Source organism: Solea senegalensis, linkage group LG11 (genome assembly GCF_019176455.1).
Source record: "Solea senegalensis isolate Sse05_10M linkage group LG11, IFAPA_SoseM_1, whole genome shotgun sequence".
NCBI lineage: Eukaryota > Metazoa > Chordata > Actinopteri > Pleuronectiformes > Soleidae > Solea > Solea senegalensis.
This window is the reverse complement of record NC_058031.1, coordinates 14,766,912-14,779,183: the sequence shown is the minus strand read 5'-3', so window position 1 is coordinate 14,779,183 and position 12,272 is coordinate 14,766,912. Positions and strand designations below refer to the sequence as shown.

General features: G+C 39.7%; 1 protein-coding gene across 1 annotated transcript in view; it reads right to left on the bottom strand.

Annotated features, from left to right (window-relative positions):
- Nucleotides 1-580: 580 nt before the first annotated feature.
- The window catches only part of spryd3 (SPRY domain containing 3), a 49,375-nt gene continuing 37,683 nt past the window's right edge, over nt 581-12,272 (bottom strand). Inside the window, exons 9-11 of the mRNA XM_044037475.1 lie at nt 7,196-7,321; nt 6,505-6,656; nt 581-3,873 (exon numbers count right to left, since the gene is read on the bottom strand). Of these exons, the coding sequence (XP_043893410.1) occupies nt 3,739-3,873; nt 6,505-6,656; nt 7,196-7,321 (413 nt within the window). The 3' untranslated portion in view covers nt 581-3,738. The remainder of the gene's footprint in view (nt 3,874-6,504; nt 6,657-7,195; nt 7,322-12,272) is intronic.

Here is a 12,272-nt window from a genome sequence, read left to right as displayed (position 1 = left end):
ACGAACACAACAAACCTGACAATCATTTGCCATTCCCCTACTGCACACAGAGTGCTTTCCGCTCAGAGGCCTGCATCATGAAGGAGAATCAAGTGAAGTCTGACCTGTTTAACCACACCCACCACCAGTAACCCTGGGCAACCGTTATTTACCGATCCAGTAGACTTTAGAGTCGGTTTAACCGCACCAAACACCAGTGAACCTGGGTAACCGTTTTTTTACCGATCCAGCAACGTTAAAAGACTACACCCAAATCTCCACCTGAATAACTGGCCACTGATTTGCATTGTGGGTAATGTAGGCACCAGGATTTGACAAGAAGAAATGATGCAAAAAGAAACTAAAGGCGACGGACGTACTGCAAGAATATTTTTTGCTTAATCGTAATTAAATCTCTCTCTTTTTTTACACAAGTTAACAGGAGAAAATCAAGGCAGTCAGCTATTCACATTCATCCTCATATACTATATAAATAAATTAATGTAGATTTATGTGATTATAGTCATACACAATCGTACATATACACATTTATACATAAAATGTATGTTTGTATATATGTATATAAACATATATGTATATATATATATACATACATATATACATATATTTACACATATATATAGTATATACTTTTTGAAACTTAATTTCAGGGTCATGTTTGAACATGCTGGAGAAAAGCACACATGTTTTCATGATTTCTACATCAGGAGCAAACTGCTCATGACTCTCAACACTTTTACATTATGTTGTCTGAAAAGTAAAATACACGTAAATTTAGAGAATGCCACAGACATGATTTGTTCTTACTTTTGCCCTTTAAAACATTTGCTTGAAACATGAGTTTAAAAACCGTAGTGAGCGCAGAAGTGGAGAGTCAGAGAGAGAGAGAGAGAGGAGCACCGATTAGGATATGAGATTATGGCTAAATTTGATAAGAGATTAGGTTACTGTAAGAGTGAGATGTGATTTTCCTCATTTAGTAGAGAAAACACTCAACTAGAACAGAATCAGAAGCTAGAAAAAGGGGAGCAGACTCGTTCTATTAATAATGTACAGGAATATTCTAGAGCTGCAAATAATTTTTTTACCTGTTCACACACAGTGTGATGAGTGAACCACAATATAAAGCATGGGCCTGAACACTGGGAACAGCTGATGTCAAGTGTCTTTCTCATCGACACTGACAGAAAAAACAGAGACTGAACCACCGACCTTGTGACAACGTCCTGAGGTAGAATGAACAGATATAAATTCTTGATGACGTCAGTAATGCAGAAATGTTGTACTCGTGACTCATCAGACTGTGGGTGACAAACAAATTCTCCTGTGTTAGAAGAACTGTGTGTTAAACCACATGTAGAAATGAACGACTTGACGAAGTGACAGAAACTTACTCAACCATTAATAAACGGTCCATTGTTTCAACTATTTTTCAACATAGAAAATTCAACTGAATTTAGATCATGAATAATCCTCCTACAATAACACAAAAAACGTGTGAAGGAGTGATGAGTGTTTCCCAGTGATTTGATTTGCCAGTAATCAGACTGTTTTGACCTGGTTCTGCTCCATTTATCATCGGTTAGACATTTGATTGACCGTGATTAAAAGTGAGCCAGCTTTGTGATTCTATAAAACCTGAGTTAAAACTGACAGATATCTGGACAACCTCACTGTTCTCTCTTTATGAAACAGGCCTCTGCTGCTGCTGCATGTGCTGGATAAAACACAAACACTTTGCAGATCACTGGTGGACGCACATTAACATATTCACATTTTCTTTTTCGCAAAACCTCAGCAAATAATTACCATTGTCTCTATATCAAACAAAACAAAAACATCCAGCAGTTAATTCTATGTCACATATTGGTAGCACAAAGAGGAGATTTCTCTCTGAATGTAAGAGCAACAAATTAATTCTGAGCAGGTTCTTTCTGTCTCTAAAAACAAAAACATAAATCACAGGATTCTAAGTTAATGAAAAAGAGAAAATTGAAATGGAAAGTAATCCTCCACGTAGAGGAGAAACATGCACCTACACAGATCGAGAAGGAAATGTCAAAATAAAAGCGCAGCACATCACAGTATGACACAATCCAATTCAAATAGCCCTGACAGCAGCGTGTGAGGTTTGCAAAGGTACATTTTACTTTCAGAGTTTATTAAACAGAATGGTTATTTTTATGGCTCTAATTTGTTCTTTTACAATGGATTGTATTATACTGGACTGTGTGCAAGCCTTCCTTTGCAAGGCCGCCGGGCCTCTACTCTATGTTGACCAAGTGCAAATACTAAACACTTAGTTTGAAACTTTGACGTGGAGGATTAAGTAAAATGTGAATCATTTTGCTTTTGTGTTTTGAGTCCTTGAAGGAAACGAAACTGACCTGCTCATTTAACCTGGAACCAACATAAAACTAAGGCTTCGTTCAGATTACCTAACCACACTGTCCAAATCTGAGTAAAATCGGATAGATTTAAGACCAGATTTGACGGACTGAACGTGACAGCCCTCTCGAGTGGTTCATATGTGCACAAATACCTCTTTGTACGTGTCTTCAACAGCAACAGAAAATGTAATATCTGTGAGACCACTCAGTTTTGAAGCGGGAGATATGATAAGACATATTTGTATTTATCCTCTTAGGGAAATTCAGGAACGGAAGCTATTGCAGCAAATTTAAGGATGAGATTCAGCTCTCGAGAGAAAACAATACTCAGTATGTGCATATAGGCAAAAAAAAAAAAAAAATGCATTGATTCTGTTATGACTGTTCGCACTCATGTCATATCAGGATATGTATCTATCTAGGATAACATACTGAAGTGACAGAGCTGATAATGAAATGTCAGTGTCCAGGTCTGAAAAGTTCAGATCTTGAGTCAAAAAAAAAAAAATCATGGATATGAGTCACTCCAGCCTGGTAATCTGAATGAAGCCTATTAAAATACTCACAAAACTATTATCCACTCTGAGGAGTTGCCTGGTCTGATGCTGCTCAGGAACAGAATTTAAAGTCTGTTGTGATCACCAAATCTCGGCAACAGTCAGAGCCATGATGAACCGAGTAAAAACAATTCACTGTTCACCTCCAGCAGGCTCGAGGAGAGCAGAGAGCGAGGTGGGGCAACAGCAGGTCCCTGATTACTCACAGGAGGGCAGCCTCACCCCAAGAGAGCACCCAGGGAGAGAGACGGAGGGAGAGAAAGAGAGAGAAAGAGAGGGCGGGAGGATCTTATGCCAACAAGCTCTGACTCGGCACAGCTGTTGGCCTCACTCTGCTTTGCTTGGGGTCGTGACAAACAAAATAAAAGAAGTGTGCCAGACCTCATGAGGAGGATTTAACAGCTCAGTGTTTCAGAGACGTACTGAATGCAGGAAGAGGTTAGATGAGAGGATGATTGCAGTACAGATTGCATAGAGTTAAGTTAAATATCTCCCAGGAGACATCTACTCCCTGTACTTTGCACAGTGCACACCACGCAGGATCCCTTACTGCTACTTTACAACCACGAGGTGGATTTGGTTGTGTTTCTGTTTGTGATTGTGAAATTTACAAGTCTTATAAATAAAAGCTGGGGCAGTGTCAGGGGGAGGAGACAGCGGCGATGTGCATGTGTGAGTGCAGCTGAACTGAGTGTGTTCTGGCGAGTGTTAGCAGCATGCTAGGCTACCGTGGGTGAGCTCTACAGCGCAGCCAGCTGGTCATCATCACAGGTCCGGTCTAGACTCTGAGGTCATCCACTGAGGGGATGCAAATCCACCTTCACCTTCTCACCACTGCTCAGCATCCCGACAGTAGGGTATAGTCCACCGGGAGGAACCGCCATCGCCCTCCGACCCATCAGCTTCCCATTCCTTGTGAAGAACACCTGCAGGACCACAGGGGGGAGAGAGTGGGTTAGAAAGACATGAGCACAACCCTTTCAGTGACGATAAATCTCTCGATGGAGAGCAAAGAGTCATAAAAAAAAGTATTTCATAAGAACTGATACTTATACAAACTTCATTTCAGAGAACACGGTGTGCCTCAGTGAGAAAATATTGTTAAACAAATAGGTGACAGTGTAACGTCTGTCTTCTTGTGAGAAAAAAAGTTAATGTTTACAGAACATGTCTCTACTAAATCGGAGAGCGATCAAACATTATCCAGCTGTTCTCAAAAGAACATGAACAAGCTTTTCAATGCTAATACCGAGGGCTTCTTTCCAAGTCTGAAAACAAATACCAACACACAAAAAACAAGCTTGTGAAGTACTGTGAAGTGTGTGTCTTCGATAAATCAGCCTGAGTCACATATCAAACATTTACTGTGCCACCCACTCTAAAGAAAAAGGCTTAACGGGCTATTCAATTACAGATGAAGGAGTGAGTGAAACTGCAACTGGCATCATGAGGTCGAACAGCACCAGTAGTGTGGCAGCCACACACACACATGCACGCACACAGGGCAACCCTGACCAACCTCAGACACGTGCAGTTGTGTCCATAAAGGCGTCTGTAATGTTGTGAAGCAGTGCACTGAGGGTAATTTGTCCTGCTGAACAAATATTGACAAATCCCTGGATTATAATTCTGACTATTCTATTCTCAACAGCTAGGGTTTGAGTATTGTGTGCGTGCAACCGGTTGGCCACAGCTTGCAAAACTGCAGATTCACAAATTCACCCAGCATTCCATAAGTGAAGTTAAAGTCATAATGACAACATTAACTGCAGACTCGGGTAACAGTGCAGAATCTAAGATATGTGCTAAAAATGGATAAAGTAAAGTCTAGTGATATGCAACAAATGCTGTGATAGTAGTTTTGAGATGTAAACATCTCCTTAAGTGCAGTGTGGACTAAAACCTGTGGATGGCAGTAGAGGTCAATTGATATGATGCCGTGCAAAGCTCAAACATGTCCATTACCCTTAAAGGTATATAAAGCAGCTGCAGGACATTTTGTGGAGGACATGATCATTATTCAAAATAACTGTATCTCAATATGTATTGTATTGTAGCCTCTGTATCGTGATGTGTATCATATCAGGAAATCATTAGAAATACCCAGCCCTGGGTCTTACGGACACCGAGTGTAACACTGTAAGGTGAATTTGGGACCAATCGGAAATACTCCTAGAGTTTATTATGGGAGGAAAAATATTCTACACCTCACAGCAAGTTGTAGTGTTGATTGGGTGTGTGTGAGGCATATATACCGGAGTATATAATGTCTCCCACAAGAACCATTTTACAGAAGAATATGAAAGTATTCATTATGAAACAGGTCTTGGAGGTTTCTGCTCGTATAAGTCATGTAAAATAATTGCAGTAATCCTGCTGTGTACTGCCCAAAAAGGGAAGTTTTAATATGCGTTAACTGTGCCCAGTGGGGTTTATGAATGCAAGTAAGGCATAATGTTTTTACAGGTGGATCTGTTTGGTTGTTCTTGTGCAACACACACACACACACACACACACATAAAAAGAGGCACTTTTCCACTGATCGACAGATGTGCCAAGACGCATAGAAAAGTAGTAAAGGAGAAGAGCTAGCTGGTATACACGGGTGTAAACAATGCAGTTTTAAAAGTTCATTCATTCTGTTTGAGCTGATGTTCACACTGAATGTATTAGTTTTAAATAAAAATCCATAGTGCGCAGTGATGTGAGCAGCACAGGCTCAGCATTCAAATCAATATGTTACAGTGCTGAGTTTACAAATATATCAACTCTGGAGTTTACACTTCTGTTGTTTCCAGATACAGTACAGTATAATATATGTGGGAAAAGAAATCTAAAATAGTTTAATAATATTGTTATCAACTACCAAGTTTATGGTACGAAACACTTCATGTGACACTCTCCATCTGAATGAGTGTCAGCGAGCTATTCACCCTTGAAAACATTGTCACACTAAAAGCGTGGATTTGATACGATGTGAACGAAGTAGCATTTCATAATACTTTAGCTATTTGCATTTAGTCATTATGGTGCTGTTCACTGGTATAAGCTGCTTGATGAGCAAAGGTCAGCTGCTATCTATTTGTCTTCAAAAGTAAACCTAAAACTTTTCTTTCAGGCTTTTGGTTGCATATTTTTAGTTAAAGTTAAAGGGGGTAAATGTGTGTGCATAATTCTGTTTTTTTGTTTATGTCTTTCATGTTTGGCAATTTGGTTCAATGTTTTTTATTGAGATTGTACTGTAAAGCACAGTGAGTTGAAGACGGCTGGCCTGACTTGACTTTGAGATGTAGACAGTGTAAAAGCAGGATGTAAAAATGTGTCTGTGGCTTAAAGGCTCACACTTACAATGATGCAATGTTTTCCTATGAGGAATTCCTTTTGCAAAAAATCCAAATACTAACTGGTAGAGACCAAATCTTAATTATGGTATGTAAACATAAAATATATACAGTAATGTTGCACTATGTCGACTTAATGTGCGCAAAGTGGTCATGCATGCTATAGCATTTACATTTATGTGCAGGAACAATCAACAGAGGGTTAGTATTCCTCACCGTGACCCTCCTTCCCTCCTGTCCTTGCTCTACTTCTTCCCCATCTTCCTCCTCCTCCTCCTCTTCCTCCTCTTCCTCTTTAAGGTACAGAATGTTCTGGACGCCTGCTTGACCTTGATGGACCTGCAGCCTATCCCAGTCGTCCATGTCACCTGAGGACAAAAAACAGAGCGCAGGGTGTTTGAGAAAAGGCATTCAAGAGAGCATGGCCCAGAAGTGATAATAAAATTCCAGGCCAGGTCATACAGTGCAGAGTCAACACAGTAAAACATGTTCATTAAAGCCACAAAATGGGTTGTGTTGTGCTGTTAGAGGGCCCTAATAAGGTTCTATTACATCAGTTTCCGTCATGTGCTGTCTGTGAATTTAAATTGAACAATGCTTATGAACTGTTATGAGATGTTTGCTAAATTAGAAACTGATGTACTGGAACCATGCAAGAGCAGGAACGTTTATATTTGTCTCTCATGGAAAGGAAGGGGGTTAAGAATTTAATCTTAAAGTGACTGCTCAGTTTACTGTGCGGGGGACTTTGGTCGATATCCAGTTTCTTTCCAACACAATGAACCTCTGTAAAAACCCAGTGCGGCTGCAACTGTCTTATGTTAAACCACAATAATTAGGGTTAACAGCAAACATGACGGACATGTCAACCACTTGATGACAATGAGTGACAATGTTATTCTTCCACCTGAGCCCTCTCCATCCAGGATGTAGTCTCGCGGGAACATGATGCCGCAGCCCATGATGTCACCTTTGAAACAGCGGGGACCAAATGCATCACCAACTCCACTGCCGTGAAAGATCTTCCCATCATCTGTTTGAGAGGAGCGAGACATAAGTGCAGCGATTTATTAATATTCCTTCAGAGAGCAATTGAGCATCACAGTTCATCTGTTAGTTGAGAGCATTTAATACCTGTTTACCAATCATATCAGCCAGTAGAGATGACATGGCCCAAGTCCAGCATAATTTAGAAAATCCTCCTTTTCATCTTTACTCTAAACTCCTCCATTCTCCACTCCCACGGCACCTATCTAATCTCCTCCAGCCCTACACCACGACCTTGAAACTACAGTCTTCATACACAGTTCTGCCTACCATCACCCACACTAGCCAGTGCAGGTTAGGTGTCAAGGCATTCAATGTGGCCACCCCACCCTATGAAACACTCTCACAGCTAGGGCTGGGGAATAATTCAATAACAACATATATTGTGAAACTATTCCCTTCAATACCAATATAACAAAGGTTCAGAATATGAGGCACTGTGCAAACACACTTTGAAACACAACACCTTATTGCTATTAAATGCATTACTCTCTGTTGTTGGTTGGTTTTATTATTTATTATTTATTTTGTTTTCCTTACACATACTCCTTATTCATACTCTTTGGTACAGTAAAATTTGCTACATTCATCCAAGTTAATATTACTAATAATTATTGTCATTAACATCTATCACAAAACCTTAAAACTCTTTTCTAATGACATAATGAATTTGATTAATGTGATCTGGACTAGGTGGTGTCAGAAAATGATTTATTTATTATCATTTTTCATGACTAATTCCTTCACTGCCTATTTTCTGCAGGACTGATGCCAATTTCACAAAATCTGCAACATGCAAGCTGCAACTTGCAAAGCACTGAGTCTGACTTTGACATGCTCAGCTAATTAAAAGTAAAAACAAATTCAGGACCCATGAGAGGATTGGAGAGGACTCCCACTTGAACCTGTCGGCAAGTGAGGTTCATTTGTTAAAAAGCACGTAGGCACTAATTGCGACCTGCGTGCCAGAAATGCAAATTACTTTTGAGAAACAGATCAGTGAAAGGGCTGATTTAAAGTGCACATAAAAGGACTGACTGAACAGCCTTCTGTAGCTTGATCCAACAAGAATCACTTTTAGATTAAAGTGGAGTTGTGAGTGGAGTTTAACACTTAATTTTTTCAGGAGACTTGAGTCGATGTGGGGTAAATTATGTCCTGTTATTTCTCACATTAACATCAAGTAGCAAGACAACTGATTTGTTCACCACATTGTCCAAGATGTGTACATGCAATGTCGCACAAACATACAGGACATCCTGACATTCCAGTCAGATGATGACGATGATGATGATGATATGTAAAGGTGTAAGCAGCCTTTGTGAAAACATTTCTCATCCTAAGAAAGACATCTACAGTATCCAAAGGAAATCATCAAAACAACACATATTACAGTCACATGAGACAACAATGGAAAAAGAAAAACATTGCAGAGGTAGCCTGCAGATGAGCTCTCTTCAAGCAAAGCGGTGTGGCTGCTGCTGGTAAATATTTATGGAGTTGTCATGGGACCCGTCCCTGGCTCAGGATACTGTTTAAACAATCTCTATCTGAGAACCGGGAGGGAGATGGAGACACTGTATCATTACGGCTCCCATGCGGGCCCTTGTCGCAACACCACACACTGGGCAAACAGTGGAGCCACACCACCACGGGCGCAGCATGGCTAAAAATAGCAAAACCAGGTCTCTGGACAGTGACATGGTCAGACGCTGGAGGTGGGCTGGATTGTGGAAGTCCAGGTTTGGGCCTACGGATGGAGCCGGTTGACCGAGACATGAAAATTAAAGGCTGGGGTTGGAGAGATGTTCACTAGAGCAACAAGCCAATGGAGCAGTTTTAATATTTATTCACATTGTGTTTAGGGATTAACACAAGCCTTTCACTGTGACTTTTAATTACAAGTTGTCTGTAAACATGCCTTAACTTACTGTCAAATAATAATGTATGAGGGTGTCCTGTATATTCAATACATAATTATAATGAAAACGTATACATTTTAAACTAAGATATTCTGTTTTGTTGCTGCTCTGCTTTTATCAGTTTTATATTTCACAGTAATTTAAGTATCTTAGGGCTAAGATCTGTATCAAAACTCAGTGTGGACCTAAAAAAAAAGAAAGAAACATTTAAAAATACATTCTAGTAATTTACTATTGCACTTCCCTACATTTTGAAACTCACAAGACTACATTTAAAAAAGAATGGAGGCCACAGGTTCAGGTTCAGTAAACAGCACATGGTAGTTAGTAATATTACAAGGTAATTCACTCCATGAAGGAATATCCTGCTAGAGTATATCTCCAATTTCCAAAGCACAGAGTGAGTATTTGTCCTCCCCCACACCTCCCTTGATGTCAAGCAGTAACCAGAAAGGCTATATATTACATCTTTGGTGACAAGATCAAGGTTGGAACTGCTGACCTCCCACTCCAGAGGTGACCACTCTAACCACAAGACAATCTGGGTGGCAGATGCCTACATACCTGGACTTTATTCACTGGTATTGGTCAAATTGTGTAGATTTGATCACAATTCTTTTAAAGGCTCCCTGAAGAGCCGCAGAAGACATTAAACGAATGCTTTCATTGTGGGAATAAGGTAATACAGTATCATATGTTATCTGAATTTAGCTATGGTGTCCATTTTATTATGAATGTAACAAACTCTTCAACACAATGTGCACATTTTACAGCAATTAACAGGACAGATTTTCATCAAATCAAAGACTGATAGAGAACGCAAAGTAAGTTTGTGTCTGAACTCAAGTTCTATATCTGCCGTTGATAGAGGTTAATGTTGTAACTATTCATTACGTGTACTAATTAATTAATAATGTTGTGCATGGTAAATGGTTAAACAATCCTGTCTGAGTCAGTTTGAGCAGAATTGATTTTGGCAGGCAGCTGTGTGCGGCTATTTTTGTTTCTGAGCATACAATAATAGCTTCAGTTTCTTTTTTAAGTGTTCATTGGTACTAAAAAGGGTGGAAATCGATATGCAGGAAACAGGCTCAATTTGGAGCAAGGATGGAAGAAAAAGTTAAAATTTGTTTTGGAGACCAGAGAATTTAAAATTAGCTTGGAGGTGTTGACCAGGATTTGGCTCCGACGCTAGTGATGGAACAGCAACCTGTTGACAGCGTTCATGTAAAAAAGATAGCAGTGAGGCAGTTGCCTGTAAGTAAAACAGTGACTGTGAGTGCCACCAGGTGCTGGATTTAAGGTTCATCAAGAGGGTGAAAATTGGATCTGATCTGAGAGTTTGGAGTTGGGCCCACAAGAGGAGAGGGCAAGAGGCTCTGTGGCTCCTGAGCAGCTAAGAGAATCTGGCTGAGGACCGAGACCAGCTGGGAATAAGAAAACAGGTTTTCTCGTAATGTGAGCGTTTGTCTGGAAAAGACTGGGCTTCCCTGCCCAGGGAACAATGACTTCACAGACTCCTAAAACATAAAAAATTAAAACACAATATTTGCTTCTTTGATTTCAAACCCATATGTGAGACTGCACAGGTTCCATCTGCTAAGTGTTGACCTGTTGATATATTACATACATTATAATGTACTTTGCTTCCTAGGCTACTTAGCCACTGAGGCCCAAGCTATTACATACACAAACAATACACCCATAGACTGTAGTTAGTCCCACTTCAGAATGAAGTGCAGGAGAATGAGCTTTAGTTCAATCAACTTCTCCTGACTACTTTTTCTCTTGCTCGCTGTCACTCAAACACACATACAAACTGTTTTTGTATCTTAGTGAGGACACATCGTTGACATAATGCATTTTCTAGTTCCTTACCATAACCCTAACCTAAACCCAATTCAAACCATAACCCTACAACCAGATCTTAAACCTGAAAAAGTCCTTTAAAATTGTGGGGAACCAGGTCAAAATGTCTCCACAAAGATAGGTTTGTACATGTTTTGATCTCACAAAGATATAAACATATAGACAACAAGTACACACACGCACCAACAGTGGACACATCTACAGTCAGACTTGTTAAAACATGCTCCTCTTGGTGGGTTGGGGTAAAATACCAAGATATATAAGGTTGCTTATGATTTTTTTTTGTCTACATTGCCCAGTCCTAAAAAAAAGGGAATTGTGAGGTCACAGGAACTTTGACATTTGACCACCAGATTCTAACAAATGTATCTATTAGTTCAAGTGAGTGTTTGCACCAGATCTGAAGGAAACCTGGAGGAGTTCATGAGATATTATGGTCACAAGGCAAACATTTTGATTGTAAAATGATTGAAAAATGTGACCTTCAGTTTGACCACCTAAATCTAATCAGTTCATTCTCCAGTCCAACTGTTTGTACCAACTTTGATGATGAGATGTTCTGAAGAAAAGGATAAACAGGCAGAAAGATCAGACAGATTTACAATCTTGGCTCTCACCAAGTGCAAAGGCATAATAACAAAAAAGATTTGGGAATCACTGCTCTATATTATAATACAAGGATGAACACTTGAGAAATATATTACCCTTATTAAAATAAAGTATAAACCATGGGTCAGAAGCACTGCATAACATGTATCCAGAATTGCAACCTGTACGAATAACTAAATGCAATACGGTTTAGTGGTAAAGTTGCTATTGTGGCGACCCCTGGTGTCAAACCGGAAGTTTGAGGGTTGGATTCCTGGCTCCGCTAGTCTACATATTAATGTGTCCCTGCAAGACACACTCCTGACGGCTGTGCCAGCAGCATGTGAAAGGATATGGAAGATGTATGATAGAAAAAAAAAATGCTACGCTTTATGAATGTGTGAGTGAATGGGCACTTTGTAAATACAGACATTATTTCAAGTTAAGAATTTGATTTAAAAACAATCAACTGTTCTTCTCAACAATACACTTTCAATAATAAATATCCAAAACCATAATCCCAAATGCCCTGATTCTTTTAGGTATGTGGTTACAGCC